General features: G+C 45.9%; 2 protein-coding genes across 5 annotated transcripts in view; both read right to left on the bottom strand.

Annotated features, from left to right (window-relative positions):
• Positions 1–17,613, bottom strand: part of PTPN3 (protein tyrosine phosphatase non-receptor type 3) — a 111,213-nt gene that overhangs the window by 12,767 nt on the left and 80,833 nt on the right. For all 4 annotated transcript variants that reach the window (XM_059143169.1, XM_059143168.1, XM_059143171.1 and 1 more), the window contains 3 exons: positions 14,883–15,043; positions 2,182–2,272; positions 1,830–1,891 (listed from right to left, as the gene is read on the bottom strand). In XM_059143169.1, the coding sequence (XP_058999152.1) occupies positions 1,830–1,891; positions 2,182–2,272; positions 14,883–15,043 (314 nt within the window). The remainder of the gene's footprint in view (positions 1–1,829; positions 1,892–2,181; positions 2,273–14,882; positions 15,044–17,613) is intronic.
• On the bottom strand, positions 5,508–6,303 carry LOC131813053 (peptidyl-prolyl cis-trans isomerase H-like). The gene has a single exon (XM_059143173.1). It carries the CDS (start codon positions 6,290–6,292, stop codon positions 5,741–5,743), a length of 552 nt encoding a protein of 183 aa, XP_058999156.1. The 5' UTR covers positions 6,293–6,303; the 3' UTR covers positions 5,508–5,740.

Below are 17,613 nucleotides of genomic sequence, written 5' to 3'. Positions count from 1 at the left end.
TGTCCCTCCCCCACCCTGCCCTGCTCACACTTCTTCCCTCTGAACGGAGTCATTTCTATGAACAACATTCAGAACCTGATGAGCTCTGAAGTGACACTGGGATTCACTCATTCTTAGATGGGAAGGCAAAGAGAGGCGCCTAATTCATGGTTTGGTTGATGCTTGGGTTAATGGCTTCTCCAACCCCGGTCTGAGTTCCCTCATATCCTCACGGTCAAGGAGACCGGATGGCGTGACCTGGCTGACCCCACCAATTCTGATGCTCTGCTCTTAAGACATAAGAAAGGGTGAAGTGAGGTGCAATGAGTTCCACAGATGTTTTAGAATAAATGGAATCACTGATAGGACCCATTTTTATTAGGCAGTTCTTGATATTTTACTATTAACTTGAAAATCTGAGAAATTCATCTGTTCATTTAGATCAGGGGTTGGCAAACTGTGGCCAGAGGGCCAAATCTGACAGCCACTTTGCAAGCTAACAGTGTTTTGTTTTGTTTTTTAAGATTTTATTTATTTATTTGAGAGAGAGAGAACATGCATGAGAGAGCACAAGTAGGGGGAGCAGCAGGAGCAGAGGGAGAAGCAGACTCCCCATTGAGTAGGGAGCCCAAGGCAGGGCTTGATCCTAGGACCCTGGGATCCTGACCTGATCTAAAGGCAGATGCTTGACTGACTGAGCCACCCAGGCACCCCATGATTTTTTTTTTTTTTTTTAAGATTTTGTTTATTTAGAGAGCATGAGCAGGGGGAGGAAGTAGAGGGAGAGGGCCAGAGAATCTCAAGCAGACGCACGCGGGTGCGGAGCCCGAGTCGGGGCTCAGTGGCATGACCCTGAAGCTCAGGACCTAAACTGTAATTGAGAAACAGATGCTGAATGGACTGACCCACGCAGGTAACCTGCAAGCTAAGAGTGTTTTAAAACTATTTCTACATGGTTGCATTTTATTTTATTTATATATTTTTAAAATATTTTATTTATTTATTTGCCAGAGAGAGAGAGAGAGAGCACAGGCAGACAGAGTGGCAGGCTGAGGCAGAGGGAGAATCAGGCTCCCTGCTGAGCAAGGAGCCTGAAGTGGGACTCAATCCCAGAACCCTGGGATCATGACCTGAGCCGAAGGTAGCCACTTAACCAACTGAGCCACCCAGGCGTCCCTACATGGTGGCATTTTAAATGGTTGTGTAAGTACCTAAGTAATATCCTCCATTTTGCCTCAGCCTACAAAGATCGAAACGTTTTTCACCTGGCCCTCTACAGAAAAAGCATGCTAACCCCTGGTTTAAATGGTGACAATGAGGTTCAGAGAGTCCAAGTAAGCTGTCCAAGATGCGTCTGCAGAGTGAAGTGCATGTTTTTCCCACAACATGTGAAATCTGTTATCTTTTATGCACAAGTGGTTTTCTTCCCCTTATTTTTAGGTGGGATGTACGGTAATAACATGTGGTGGTGGGGGGGAACACAGAAGGTTACAAGCATACCACTGGCAAGAAAAAAAAAAAATCAAAACAACCAAAAAAAAAAAAAAACCCACAAAAATGTCAGCAGTTGAGGACAGAAGGCATGTGGACGATGGGAGTCAGAGACACGGAGTCCGAGTTTTGGTCTCACCTTCTGTTAGCTTTGTGACTTTTCAAATTATTTAATCTCTCTGAACCTTAGTTTTGTCCTCTGTAAAGTGAGACTATTGTGCCTTCCCTCAGGGGCTGCTGAGGTGCTGAATGAGGGGGCGAACGGGGAAGCACTCTGTCCACCGCAAAGCACCATGCATGCCACGATCATGCTTGGGACAGTGATCAATGTGCTCTTAGTATCCACACTCTTGACTTACGTTCACATAACTCGCATTAATATAATCTTCATTTCCCTGCAATAAGACCCGGGTGGTGTCGTCTGCAGGGAGAAAAAAAAAAATTTACCGATTATCCGGAACGTTATTTGGATCATGCCAAGGAAACCAGAGTTCAGTCCCCCAGCCCATCTGCAGCTCTCGCCTCATTAGCATAAACACTATTCCCCAACTGTTCCCAGTCTGACATGGCGGCAATAAAGACGGTGGTGTTTACAGACACACTGAAAATCGTTCCAGAATACCAGACAATCTGTTTTAAAAAGAGAAACATTATCTCAGCGAGTTGGGGGAGGGCGGGCAGGGGAGGGAGGCGTTCACCCCCGATACTCACAAGGCAGCACATCTTTGTATCGGTTTTTATCCAAATTTTGAGGCAGCTTTGCAAAGGTGATGGCCAGACCGGGCTTCTTTCTGTAGAGTTGCTATATAAGGAATACAGAAGCGAGGGGAAAACAAAAAACAAAAAACCAGCATTGCAAAAAACAGCTAGGGAGGGAGTGTGGAAACATACTTTAACAATAGTCAACCATGCCCGGCACTTAGGGGCTATATCATTTATTTTTTGAAAGAGCGAGCAAGCAGGGAGGGGCAGAGGGAGAGAGAGAGAGAGAGAAAGAGCGAGTATCTCAAACAGACTCCCCACCTAGTGCAGAGCCTGAAGTAGGGCTTAATCTTACGACCCTGACATCATGACCTGAGCCAAAACCATGAGTCAGATGCAAAACCAACTGAGACACCCAGGTGCCCCCAGGTGCTGTATTTTAAAAGAAAACTCTTCCTAATAAGAAATTTTAGACTCCTATGAGAAACGGACTACATTCACTTTTTTTCTTTTTTCTTAACATGAGGATCTTTGGGAGAAAGGAAGTCACAGGCAGGGTTCTGAATCAGCAGATAATGGAATATGGTAAGTAAAACCTCATCCTTATGACAGTTACTTGACAAACGCTAGAAGCAAGTAGAGAAAGGAAAGGATCCTGACTCCAAGTTACAATGGAGACCATTTACATTAGTCTAGAAACATTTCCTTCCAGTTCAACGGAGAGAGCCCGGTTCTCAACTAAAGTACAAGAGCATCTCATTCATCATTTCAGAAGTCTTGTTTCCACAGTAAAAAGAGTGAAAGCTTCGTCTAAGTTTCCGTGTGCATGAAACAACTAGGAAAAAATGCAATTAAAACCATCTTTGCCCATCTATAAGCACCTACTGGACACATTTACGTGGTCCCTGGTATGATTCTGACAAAAGGTCTGTGGGAGGGACTAAGAGGGCCCTTATTTCACAAGCGAGAAGCAGAGACTATAGATCTCGCTCACAATCACGATCAGATCCTTCTCAATGCTTGAGCTTTCTTTTTCTCTGAAACCACACTTGGAGGTACGACTGTCATGTAAGAAGTGGTATGTATTTCACGTATATAACTTGCTGAGTCTGGGGAGAAGGATACACAACCAGGGCCGCAGACACATTTGTTCCCAGTTTTCTCCAGACCTTGAGTTTTTTCTTCCCCTCTTTCTTTCCTTTTTTTTTTTTTTTTAAAGATTTTATTGATTTATTTGAGAGTGTGTACGCACACATGAGTGGGGGAGGGGCAAAGGAAGAGGGAGAAGCCGATCCCCTGCCCTCATGAACCTGAGATCATGACCTGAGCTGAAACCCAGAGTTGGGCGCTCAACCAACTGACCACCCAAACATCCCTCACCAGTGCTTTTGCTAAATTAACTTTATGAAAGTTTAAAAACAATACAACTTTTTTTTTTTTTTTTTTAAATATTGAAAGTGTTCTTTCTTCTCCTAGAAAATCTGGGAAATTCAGACTAGGATAAAGAAAAAAGAAATTACCAGTAATTTCATAACCCCCACGATGACCCTTTTCTTAGGTTTTCTCTAGTTTCCTATGCATACATGCATACAAATAAACCTAAGTACACATGTATACACAGAAGACCGAGACATACTACATTTTTAAAAATAAAAAATGAGACTCACCTCCATATTGGCACTTCCTATATTATGTTCTATGGAAGGGTTTTCATTTCTTAAGACTTTTATTTGTTTGATAGAGAGCAGGAGAGCACAGCAGGGCAAGGAGAGGCAGAGGGAGAAGCAGGCTCCCCACCTGAGCAGGGAGCCCGATGTGGGGCTCAAAGTGGGGCTCCATCCCAGGACCCTGGGATCATGACCTGAGCTGAAGGCAGATGCTCATCTGGGCACCCTACCCAACTGTTCTGAAAGACGCTAATAGGAATTCCTTAGAAAGTTTCAAGTCAAGGGAATTTGGAAAGTACAAGCCATCTTATGTTCTATGATTAGCTAAGCGTTTCTCAAGATCATTTGGAGGCCATGGAGGATCTCACATCTCATAAGAAGTATTCTGGGAAATACTATCATAATTTTGAAGCCTGTTTTTTCCAGCTTACTAGAGCCTAGTTCCCTGTGCCATTAAATCTTCTAATATTCTCTACACAAAATGATTTTTACTGGAATAATTTATAGTTTCACATAATGTAACTTTTCCTCTATCTTTTGATTAGGTTATTTTCAGTGTTTTTACTCTTACAAATTTCCAGGAGAATTATTGCATCAAAACGTATTTTTAGGGACTCTGATACATATAACTAAGTTGTCCTACCAGGGTGTATGAGAACAAACTGTTATTCCATCAAATTGTGGCCAACATCATCAATGTGTTTGCAATTTTAATAAGAAGGCTGAGCAGTATTTTCTGCCAGAATTTTTGCAAATTGTATTTTTTGCAAATTGTATTTCTTGTAAACTGACCTCTGTGAGTCTGTTTCTCTTATTAGTTCTTTTTTCATTAAATAAACAAGCTGCACAGAAATCACCAGGAGAGAATTAGCACTGAGATTTTTGGCAACAATAATTGTGTCATGTCTTATACGTTTACCAGATGTTCAGAATTTACAATCTCTCCCCCAGCTCAGCTACTGAACTTCACAATTTCAGTTCATAACTATCAAGCAGCCACAGAACAACTTCTTAAACATCTGCCACCTTTCATGGACCGAGACCATTCTAGAAATAAATTCATGATTTATTGGGAGGTTTGCTTTGATACTGTAAGGAGACTATCTGAGTCGTATTTCCCCAAATGACCTTTTGGTTCTAACTGACTAACTGCATGGAGGTAAAATCCAATTAAGTGAATATAATCAGTAAAGCTAAGCCGGAGGTTCAAATTCCAAGATTTTTTTTTTCTCCAAATAAAGTCATAAATGTAATCAACTTGACATGGTCTAGCAGAAAAGCACAGATCTAGCAAAAGGCTTTAATTACAACATAACATAATTTAACAAAAAATTACAGTAAATATATAAATATATCTCAGCCATAACAATCTGTTGATAAATTATTAAGGTTCTAAAATAAAAAATAAAATAACAGTGTTTAAACATTTTAAAATGTGCACACCCTGGGCTTTATCTGACAGGAATGCATAAAGATTCATACCAAAGAAAGTTCCCCTCGGCAAAGTATTTTTTTTATGAATACGGGAAATAGCCTGAAAATTTCCCAGTAGGGAGAAGTGTTGCCTTAAATTATGGTACAGTCATACCACAGAATTATGTGCAATGAAGAGAAGAAGAAGACTAAAGCACAGATTTGGAAGGATATTCATTCATCTCTCTCTCTCTCTTTTTTTTTTTTACCAAAACAAAACAAAACTTTATTTATAATTGAAAACTTAAACAGAAAATCTTGGGTTCTGAATCTGTGACACTTCCAAAATCTCTTGATCAAAAAGGGCCGCAGCAGGCAGGGAAGCAAACACAGGGGCCAATCCGGATTATCTTACTCAAGAGTGTCACCCAGAGCAAGGAAGGCCCACAATGGCAGAGAGGTGGTGGTCTGATCAGTCTTGCTCTGGACTACATCTGTGAGATCACCACAGGCAGCTTGGGCTTATTGTTGGGGCCTGTGGGAACATTCTCGATCTTTCGCATCACTAGAAGTCCATCAATGATTTTGCCAAACACTACCTGTTTCCCATCCAGCCAATCACATTTAGAGCAGGTGATGAAGAACTGGCAGCCATTTGTACTGGGACCACTGTTTGCCATGGAAAGCAGGCCTGGAGCTGAGTGTCTGAATTTAAAATTTTCATCTGCAAATGGCCCCCGGTAAATACTGGCAACTCCAGTACCATCTCCATTAACAAAATCCCCACCCTGAATCATGAAATCCTTTATGACCCTGTGGAAGGTGCTCCCTTTATAGCCTATTGGAACCCCATCTTTTCTGAATTCTCCATTGCAGAACTGCCTAAAATTCTCGGCCGTCTTAGGCACAACATCCGCAAACAGCTTGATCTTCATGCGGCCAACTTCCTGGCCGCCAATGCTGACATCAAAGAACACCACGGGATAAACAGGGCTTGAATTTGCCACCTCCATGGCTGCGACCTGGAAGCAGGAGCTCATTCATCTCTTTCTAAGCAAAGAATGCAGGTTACAGAATAAAGTGTGATCCCTTTGATATATAATAGCACATTTGCCACTACTGGGTATTTACCCTAAAGATACAAATGTAGTGATCCGAAGGGGCATGTGCACCCAAATGTTTATAGCAGCAATGTCCACAATAACCAAACTATGGAAGGAACCTAAATGTCCATCAACAGATGAATGGATCAAGAAGATGTGGTATATATACACAATGGAATACTATGCAGCCATCAAAACCCCCCAAATCTTGCTATTTGCAATGACGTGGATGGAACTAGAGAGTATCATGCTAAGTGAAATAAGTCAGAGAAAGATAATTATCATATGATCTCTCTGATATGAGGAATTTAAGAGGCAGGATGGGGAGTTTAGGGCGTAGGGAAGGAAAAAATGAAACAAGATGGGATCGGGAGGGAGGCAAGCCATAAGAGACTCTTAATCTCACTAAACAAACTGAGGGTTGCTGGGGGGTGAGGGGTATGGAGAGTGTGGTTGGGTTATGGGGGAGGTATGTGATATGGTGAGTGCTGTGAAGTGTGTAAACCTGGCGATTCACGGACCTGTACCCCTGGGGCAAATAATACATTATATGTTAATAAAAGTAATTTTTAAAAAAGACCAAAAAATACATTTGCATGAGCACCAGAACACGTTTGGAAGGACAGGCACCAAGTTGTTATTTGTAAATGTGTAACAAAGAGAAAGAAGCTAAAGAAGATGGGAGTCAGGAGACAATTCTACTTTGCCTATTTCTGAATTACTTGAATTATTACAATGCAAATTCTTTCTTTTTTTTTTTAAACGCCTTTACTTAACTTTTAGTTAGCTAACATACAGTACAATATTGGTTGCAGGTGGAGAATTCATCACTTACATACAACACCCACAGCTCGTCCGAAGTGTCCCACTTTAACGTCCATCACTCATTTACCCCATCCCCTGCCCCCCTCCCCTCCAGCCAAATTCTTTTCCTTTTTTTTTTTTTTAAAGATTTATGTATTTGAGAGAGAAAGAGCACGTGAGCGATCAGGGAGACTCCCAAGCAGGCTCCCCGCTGAGCACGGAGCCCAACACAGGGCTCCATCTTACCACCCTGAGAATCATGACCTGAGCCAAAACCAAGAGCCAGATGCCCAACTGACTGAGCTACCCAGGAGCCCCAGCCAAATTATTTCTTAAATTCCAGTGACTGAATGAGGGAAAAAAAAGAACCTAGAATAAATCTATATACAAAATTTCAAAATTCGGGGTGCCTGGGTGGCTCAGTAGGTTAAAGCCTCTGCCTTCGGCTCAGGTCATGATCTCAGGGTCCTGGGATCGAGCCCTGCGTTGGGCTCTCTGCTCAGCAAGGAGCCTGCTTCCCTTCTTCACTCTCTGCCTGCCTCTCTGCCTACTTGTGATCGCTCTCTCTCTGTCAAATAAATAAACAAATAAACCCTAAAAAATTTTCAAAATTCTACAAAAAGCTGGGTGAACAGGAAGATGATTTTGGGGGCCTTCAGAGAGTAGGACAACAAGCTCATATTCGTGTCTGCCTTGCCAAGGTGAACACTGAGCCCTATTTCTGCTGAAATGCTTCAAGTCCTAGTCATCCACTTAGCTTTTGAAGGTGTTAAGAGTTGGTTTTCAACGTCCTTTAATTTACTGACTTTTTCTCCAGACCCCGGGAGCTGCTCAGCAGGCTATGAAAACACTCTTCTGAGAAGGGTGATTCAAGGTGGAGAGTGAGGGCTTGGAAACCCAGGTATGTCTTTCCAGAAGGGTCAGGGATGGAGAGAAAGGAATTAAAGACCATCAGCCAGAATCCAGAGGAAGCTCTTTCAAGAACTCCTCATTGCAAAAGGACACTTGGCTGGGGTTAGTCTCAGGCTAAGGGTGTGTGAGCCCAGGAAGGAGCTGTTAGTTACGGATCCCTTCAACTCTGCCCTAAAATGAGAGCAACCAGGAGCCTGGCGAGGGAGTCCCAGGGGCAGTGGGTTAGAAGTTTCATTTAACAGTTTTGTTAAAAGCTGTTAATTTTTAAATCTCAAAGTGCTTTGTTTGCCTCTTATTGGAGTGCAGTTCTAAGAAGCTGTGAAGCTAAGGGTAAATTATAAAAAGACCAGCTGAGAATGGTTTGCAACAGAACAGCCACATTTATTTATTTATTTGGGGGGGGGGGGGCTTGGGTTGGGCTCTTTTTTTTTTTTTTTTTTTTTTTTTAAGATTTTATTTAGGGTGTCTGGGTGGCTCAGTTGGTTAAACGACTGGCCTTCGGCTCAGCTCATGATCCTGGAATCCCGGGATCGAGTCCTACATCTGGCTCCCTGCTCAGCAGGGAGTCTGCTTCTCCCACTGACCTGTCTCCTCTCATTCTCTCCCTCTCAAATAAATAAATAAAATCTTAAAAAAAAAAAGATAAAAAATTAAAAAAAAAGATTTTATTTATTTGAGAGAGAGAGTGTATACAAGAAGGGTTAAGGTCAGAGGGAAAAGCAGACTCCCCACTCAGCAGGGAGACCAACACAGGACTTGATCCTGGGACTCCAGGGTCATGACCTGAGCTGAAGACAGTCGCTTAACTGACTGAGCCACCCAGGCATCCAGAACAATCCTATTTAAATTAACGCCAATATCACCGGCTCTGGCTTCCAAAGACAGAAAGCTGAAGAGTGGAAGCTAGACCTCTCTCATGTAGGACCACTGGGATGGGTAAGACGATGTGGTTTTCCAGACTAAACATTTCTCCGAAAATTCCCTCTAATATTAGAGAGAGGGCTTCAGGAGAGGACTGTGATCTCATCAGACCTCTGGCCCAAGTGAAGGTGTGAACTCTGGTGATCACTCTCAGACGAAAGCTTCTGACACCTCAGGGGCTCTGACCAGTGGATGCTGGCAAGGCCCCACACAGGGGAATTGAACTTCCTGTCAACTCTATGACCAGGGAAAGGGAGAATTCTCAAAGGCTGAAAGCCCAGGGAGGCCAGGATTGGTAGGGAGGGAAAGGGAAAAAACAATCAAAAAAACCCCAAAAAACCAAACAAATAAAAGGAGGGGTCACTGAAGGGGCAATGAACGAGGAGAGATCAAACAGCAGAAAGACTCCCTTTCACACCCTTGGCAATGACCGGGATCTACTGCAGGACAATGGTTCTTCAAACGACCTACTTCCTGTGTCAAGCACCCAACAATGATCTTCATGAAGCCGGGCATCTTGTCTGCTTGGCTCTCACCATCAGCCCCAGGCCAGCACTCTACCGGACCCATAGTACGCGCTTAATCAAAAGGTGTAGCGGGGTGTTCAGCTTTGGACACCAGTGAGTAAGGCAAAACAAGAGGTGTCACAAAGCCCCATACCTAAGTGGAGGGTAACTCCTTTTTCAGGAAGACCTTAAGAGGCTATTTTGCCTTGTAGTACTTGGTGGACATAATTCACTACTCAGGGGCCATTTGTCTACACTGGGGACTCCCCCTTTCCCTTATACCTGACCCACCAGAGGGCCAGGGATCCTGTCTGGAGGCCCTCTGGAGTTTCCCCCTACATTCCCATGAAGGTTTGCTGAAATAAACACTATTGCTAGTAATTTGGGGACCTTCAAAAGTGCTACTTGAAGCAGATCCCATGGCTAGGAGTCCATTTCACGGGTAAATACAAGACAGTGAGCCGAGGTGGCCTCGCCTTTAAAATGGGCTTCCAGAACTTGAAATGTCAAGCCCTCACACTTGCTCCTGGGATCCTACACATTACAGAATGTTCTCCTTGAAGAAAAAAAAAATCAGGGAAGATTCTTAAATGCTTTCTTTTTTTTTTTTTTTTTTAAGTATGAATTCTAAGCTTGAAGGTATAATCGCCTTCACTAATTTCTACGTGTGTCAATTTAAGCCTCTCATTAAGTCTTCAGCTATCTCAGTCCTTCCAGATCAGCCTTCATAGTAATCATGGGAGCCAGTGAGTCACTTGTTTTGACACGGATGGATGTTTCCTACAAGGGTGATATAGGAGGGACTTTAGGGAAAATGGGTCAGAAGAGAGAAAAAGGAAGGCTTCTGGTTTTGTAAAGGAGGAAGACATTGAAGTGGGATGGGCGGGGGTTTCTGAGCAGGACGTGGTCTCTGGGGGAGTCCTATAGCCTCTGCTCATATCTGGGCAGAAAGGGAGGAGGAAAGTGCATTTCCTATCCACCCCGCTCCGAAAGTCTCTGCAGACATCTTCACTGGACAAGGAGGCAGGTTGCAAGCCACCTGGTCACACGGATGGAGACAGGCACAAAGGTCCTTTACTGGGAAAGCTGGTTCTCAAAGGATACCCCCTCCCTTGCTTCAATAGAAAAGGTCAACTCAGGGAAGGCATGAAGTGAGCCACGGGTTTTCTTTAGGAAGGAATGAACCTGGGGCAGACTTAATGAGTTCCTTAACAAAAGAGCATCCTGGAGATGGTAAGACTTGGAGCCATGCAAACCCCAAATCTTCTCCTTGACGTGAGACAGAGAGACACCCAACCTCGGCTGAACCAGGCAGGGTACTCAGGCAGTTTGACGCCCGTCCGCTCACTCGGAGTAGCTCCTGCGGGGCAGCTCCGGGAGGGAGGGGCTCAGGCTGGAGGCTGGTGAGGAGCTGGGGGGCACCTGGCAACGGTGAGTTCGGACACTGACTAGACTTCCACACAGATTCGGATCCGACCTCGATCCGACCAGCGACTTAACACGAGGCAAGTCCCCAACCCCCAGCCTCATTCTCTCCACCTAAAAAGGCGCCCTCCTCAAGTTGCGAGAATCAACAGAGACAACATATGTGAAACATACTTGGCAGATTCCAAAAGTGCTACCGAAATGCTCATAATTATTAAGCGTGATCTTATTACAGCTGGGACCAAACGCTTTCTGGAACACATTAGTAATTGTTTACCGAAAGCCACGGGAGGGACAGGGAATTCCCCTGGTGAAAAAAGTGCTTCAAAACAGGCTTTGCTGAAAACCAGCTAGCCATCACAGGAGGGTTCCATCTACGGCCCAGCCACCCCAAGGAGGGCCTCTTGGCGTTGGGAGAGTGGGTGGCATGGGTACCTGTGAAGGGCCAGCTCCCTCTTTCTGCTCCTGTCCAGAGCACAGCCCTCATCAGACACTCTGCCATCTGCCAATGGCACCACGGGGCAGGTGGAAAACCAGAATAGCCAAGATTCTGGAGTTGGACAGCTCAGGGTTCCAAACCCAGCAGACATGACCACTTCTTGTATGGAGACAGCCTGCTTTTTTAAAAAATAAATAATTATAGTTGTTACTCTTTATGGTATTCTTATCATATGCTAAACAACACACTGAGTATTTATCTCATCTAACCCTTACAATTGACCCATGAGATACCCAATTTACAGACGGGGAAGTGGAGGGTACAGAGAGGTGAAAGGGACAGGCTGCCTGGGGTCGCACAGGAAGCGAGGGACAGAGTCAGGACTTAAAGCCTGGCTCTGTGTGGTGAGATTGCTTCTCAGATCTTTTCTAGTTCTGATGCTGTACTATTCTAACAACTCCCACATGTAAACAGCACTTGGTTGTTTTCAGAAGTTGTACACTTGTTAAGAGAGCAAGCTTCCGAGTTAGCCTGTCTGGTTTCAATCGGGCGGAACCATTTACGATGCAACAAGCTCTCTGGGACTCTGATCGTCCTCCATACAGCGAGGACAACAGTTCTGTGAGGCAGTGCCCATGAGGCACTGGACTCAGACTACGAGCTAAATTCGGGGTTTCCCTTTGCGCGAGTCTCCTGCCTGACCCGGCTTCCCTGAGCACGGGTCCCCTCTAGCAGCAGGGGTGACGGGGACATCCTTCCCATTCTGTAGCAGGGGTCGTTACATTACGTTCCACACTCTTGGGCTCCTTGGGACCTATGCGGGGACACTGGAGAGGCAGGGCTCCAGGTGCCCCACTTGCTCTAGCACAGAGCGGCTCCGCTGTTGTCTCTTCTGCAAACGATCATAGTTAAGAAGAGGGTTTTCCTACTCCATCTCTAGCAAATGTACAGACTAAACGAAACGTGCGCATACTGAAATGTAACGCTAGCGTTTGTGTTCTCCGTTCCCCTGGATCAGAACCTCCCGCCCATCCTGTGAGGTGGGCCCAGGGTGGCTGACCCAGCAGCTGTGGGCTGCGCCCCGTTTCACAGGCTCCTATCCCATATACAGGTGGCTGCCCTCTGAGAGATGCTGCTCAGAACCACAGGGGATAGTGGGCGCTCCTCCCTCAAGTATTTTTAAGTTTCGTGGTGAAGTTCAGTGGACAGTGTTCAAGGAAAATCTTATGTGGGATTCCCACATGGGAAATGGAAGTGGAGCCCGCTGAGCAGAGGGGGGTTTTCGGGAGCACTGTGTAAGACCACAGCCAAGCTCGTTCCCTCTCCGAGAGCCCACAGTGCCTCCTTGTGGACAATGTGATCAAGGACACGCAGTGTGCGATGGAAGGACTCCCAACACCTGGAGGCTCTCCCAGGACTTCTTGGGGCATTGCTCAACCCAGGTAGGCGTGTTTCTCCATGCTACCTAACACCATAGGGGCTTAGTCTGCATTCGGACTGTGACCTTCCTGGAACGACCTTCCCTCTGCACTTAATCCCATCCATCTTGTTAATACATCTCACCCCAGACGACCTCCTGGAAGCCCCCACATCCATTTCCTGTGGAACATACCACTACCAGGAAAGGAAGTCTTGCCCTACCTTGGTCTTTTCTTATTTATTCTTTTAAAGATTATTTCTTTATTTGACACAGCCAGAGAGAGAGAGAAAGAGAGAGAGAGAGAGAGCACACAAGCAGGCAGAGCAGCGGGCAGAGGGGAGGGGGAAGCAGGCTCCCCACTGAGCAGAGCGCCCAAAGCTTGGCATGATCCCAGGACCCTGGGACTACGACCTGAGCTGAAGGCAGACACTTAACTGATGGAACCACCCAGGCACCCCCCCACTTTGGTCTTCAGCTCTTTCTGGGTCTCATGATACATCCCCCAAATATACCAATATTAGATGGTTAGCTGGTTGGGGCCAGATATCCTCTCTTTCCCTCCTTATGTTCCTGACCTCCGCACACAGTAAATACCCAATCCACACTACTGAACTGGTGTCTCCATAGTGCCTTCCTGCCTTTCCCAACCCCTCCAATGCCAAACACTTAGTCGTATTACGGAGCTCGCTCTTACCCTCTCCTTGTTTCAATTGCTCAGCAGAGTGTTTAAAAGTGTTGAGCTTTACAGTGTTTAAAATGTATATTTTAATTCTGAACTTTTTGCACTGCAAGGCCAGAGAACGCAACCCTTTCGTTTTCTTCCTTCAAACTTAAGTCAACACAGCCTCCTGCAGGACATCGGAAAAAAGGGCTATTTCTCTTCGTAGATATCCAGTATACGTCTATCAGTCCTACCAAGTAACCATATGAGTCCGCCCGTCTTACCCCGATTTCATTTCCGCAAGTTATGAGGTTATTTTTTGTTTTTTGGGGGTGGGGTTAATTCCCTTCACCTTTTACTTGTGGGTTTTTATACTTCCTACTGTTGTTCAGATACGCTGTTGTTCAGATGCTCTAATATTATTATTTCCATTCTATTCCTGATGCCATTATAAACCTTTCTTTCACTTAAGATTCTTTGCTTTATAGTGTTTCCTATTTAATATTCGCACCATTCATACTTTTCTGAATCAATATGTGACCACGTGTATTTGACAAACTTCTTAGTTTTGCTTCTATGACTTTTCTCTTTCTGTAGCTTTCCAGTGAAAAATGGCATAGCCGACTTGTGCTTCTGAATCGAATCCGGACTCCTTCCGGACTTAAGGAATCTGGACTGCATATGCTGTCGTTAATTACGACGTATTCTAAAATTCTAGTTTACATTAGGCTTCTTTGAGCTCTTCTGTTATCTTTTATTGTATGAACTACACTTTTTCTACCTTGAAAACATTTGGAGGATAAATACTCACTCCATTCACTGTTCGTGATCAATACAATGGACTTAGAAACCAAACCTCCTTTGTTCCTGCTTCCTTCTGCGAGGGCCCTGCCTGTGCCTCTGTCACAGTCTCAATCCTGTGGTCAGAGGCCCCTCCTGGGGAAGGAAGACAGGGTCTGACTCTGGATTCTACTCCTGGTCACACGGTTCCAGGGGACCTGGGCAGGCCAGCCGCTCTGCCCTCACAGGATGACGTGACCCGCTCCAAACTACAGACGGTGCCTGGTGGGGTCAGGCACTGGCTCCTCCGCCACCCTCTGGGCTCACCCACACTGCCTTTCCAGCACCTTCTACTGCTGAGCGATTTGAGCTTTTGTGTTGGCAGCTAAATACGCTCAGAGTCCCTCCTCCTTGATGTGACATGTTTCTCCATGACGACCGAGCATAACTAGGGGAGAGGGTGAGGCAGAGTTCAGCACAGACTGTGGTCCCATCCCCAGCTCTCCAGGCCCACTGCCCTACGCTCCGAACCCCCACCGTGTTCCCACGATGAGCACGGGCTCCCTGGTGCCTGGGGTCACGCGGCAGCCACTGAGCAGCCCACTGAGGCCGCTGTGGCTTCCCCGCAGGCCGAGGACGTGGCCCTCGAGGTCTCTTACCTCAAACTGGATCAACACTGTCCCGCTTTCAAGGCCCTTCTTTAGCTGTTCCATGGATCCCTCCAAGGTGTCCCCACCCTCTGGACAAATGGGGAAAATGGCCTCAGGGAAAAGCTGGTTCAGTTCATCTTCGGATTTGATGTCCGCGAACGAGTGCACTGCTGTAGTGAACAACAAAAAGAGTGTGTCTGGCAGGGGTAGGAACGTTCTGGTTGATCTGTTTCCTCAAAAAAAAAAAAAAAAAAAGAAGTACTTACGGCACCTGCACACAGATGGTTTAAAACAGCTTATTAAACAATTAAGCTCATGGTAATCACTTTCACCAAAGACACTACTTCTTGAATGATTCAGTAAGTGCTAATTATACAAAATGACATACTAATCTTTCTGGTTAGTTTTAAATGACGGTGTTTTGTACTCAGAGTCTTTTGACTAAGGTGGGAGAGGGTGAAAGAATGTTTTTAAGGAAACCTAACTTCCTCCAACTTTGTTCTCTCTGACCTGGTTATTCTTCTACCCAACTGTCTCCCCTCCCCTACCTCTCTTTCAGCCCCCCTCCCCTTTTTAAAAAGATTTATTTATTTATTTGAGAGACAGAGAGACAGTGAGAGAGAGCATGAGCAAGGAGAGGGTCAGAAGGAGAAGCAGACTCCCCGTGGAGCCGGGAGCCCGATGCGGGACTGGATCCCGGGACTCTGGGACCATGACCTGAGACAAAGGCAGCTGCCCAACCAACTGAGCCACGCAGGCGTCCCTCTCAGGTCCCTTTCATTTGCTCCCTTAAAACAAGTATTTTTCATGGGCACTCTATGACCGCATTGTCCCCCAGAGCCCAGTCAGCCTCTCCCTAAGGCCATCTTTAGGTGGGAGGTTCCCAAGTACACGTATCAAGTCCTAACACCTCCTCTGGGTTCAGTCCTACCTCGTCAATTCGGAGTCTGCCTTCATGTCAGACTCCTTGGGTAAAGACAAACCTGGGATCTCCCCCATCCCCGCCCTGCACTAACTTCCTCCCGTCTCACATGCCTCTTTCTGGAAACTTTGGGATTATCTCTGAATTTTCCCCTTCTACCTAGGAAGGGAAGTCACTCTTTTACTCAAACGCCTTCAATGGGGGAGGCACCTGGATGGCTCAGTGGGTTAAAGCCTCTGCCTTTGACTCAGGTCATGATCCCAGGGTCCTGGGATCGAGTCCTGCATCGGGCTCTCTGTTTAGCAGGAAGCCTGCTTCCTCCTCTCTCTCTCTCTGCCTGCCTCTCTGCCTACTTGTGATCTGTCTGTCAAATAAATAAATAAATCTTAACCAAAAAAAAAAAAAGAAAAGAAAGAAAGCCTTCAATGGCTCCCCACTGCCTTCAGGACAACCAGAAAAGAGAAGGAGAATCACCACCATGGCATTTCCCCCACATAGTTGAACTGAATCCTGAACTAGCTACCACTGTCCCCATTTTACAGATGGGGAAATGGACTATCAGGGTGAAGAAGCTGTCTAAAGTTCCGAAGTGACCCGGGCTATTGGTGGGCGGGGGGGTGGGGGACACACAGGAGTCTGGTCAGTCCATGGGTCTCTGATCCAAAAGACCACATTCTTTCCACAGACCCTGGAAGCACATTTCTTCTGCTGTTTTGTGAAGATAATATGATTTCTGTTATGTCTGCTACTCCCTATGCTGTTGACTTATTTTTCTTCTAGTCAATTTGTTTTTACTTAAATGTTTATTTTAAAAATGAAATGATCAGGGCACCTGGGTGGGTCAATGGGTTAAATCCTCTGCCTTCAGCTCAGATCATGATCCCAGAGTCCTGAGATCGAGCCCCGCATCCGGCTCTCTGCTCAGCGGGGAGCCTGCCTCTCTGCCTACTTGTGATCTCTGTCTGTGAAATGAATGAATAAAAATCTTAAAAAAAAAAAAAAAAAAAAAGGCTGTTTCAAACTTCAGCCTGTTTCCACCTTCTAGTGAGGGTGGGCGCACTAGAGCCAAGGACAGACTTGGAGGCTTTAGCCATTTTGGTCCCATAATTTCAACCAGTCCCTCTTCCTCCATCCTTTAAAAAATAAAATAAAATAAAATAAATAAAATAAATGAAACAATCATTAATTTTGGACAGTCCGTGGCACTGCCCTTTAGCTCTAATAGTTTACAAGCATCTAGTTTCCTCTAGAACCAGCGCCAGCCCCTTGCTATGGGCTGGTGGAGGACTCCTCTCCCAGGGAGGCCTGAGGACTCTATTCCTGGCCCTAGGATGGCCCACATGCCCTGGGGCGCAGCCTGTGAGGGGGCCTACTCCCGGGGGGGATTCCTGTTTCCGGCTTCAGGGCGCAGGACAACTTAGCCAACCTGTGACTTGGTTTCCTCATCCCCTCCCTCAGGGTTAGGGATACCATGCTGACCTTCTAAGAGCGTTATGTAAAGCAATAAGCACATCGCAAGGCCAGTTACCGAGGGCTGCGCTGACATCAGCAACTACAGCCACAGAATACCCGCCCTGCTGGGCGTGGCATTGGCGGTAGGTGGGGGTGGGGCACTGGGGATCTGGAGGGATCTGGAGAGATCCAGCGAGGCCTCAGGGATGCAGGCCAGCTTTGGGCCTAGAGATGTATGGGGACAGAGGGAAAGCAGGCGTGTGGGGGCCTGGGGGCTGGGTGTATAGACACTGTGAGGCCAGAACAGAGGTGTGCGGCCGGGCCTCAAGTCACGCACTTCATCGCCCTTATTTTAAATCTGGGCAG

This window comes from Mustela lutreola, chromosome 12, assembly GCF_030435805.1.
Source record: "Mustela lutreola isolate mMusLut2 chromosome 12, mMusLut2.pri, whole genome shotgun sequence".
Taxonomy (NCBI): Eukaryota; Metazoa; Chordata; class Mammalia; order Carnivora; family Mustelidae; genus Mustela; species Mustela lutreola.
Note: the sequence above shows the minus strand (reverse complement) of the source record. Positions and strands in the feature narration are given on the sequence as shown.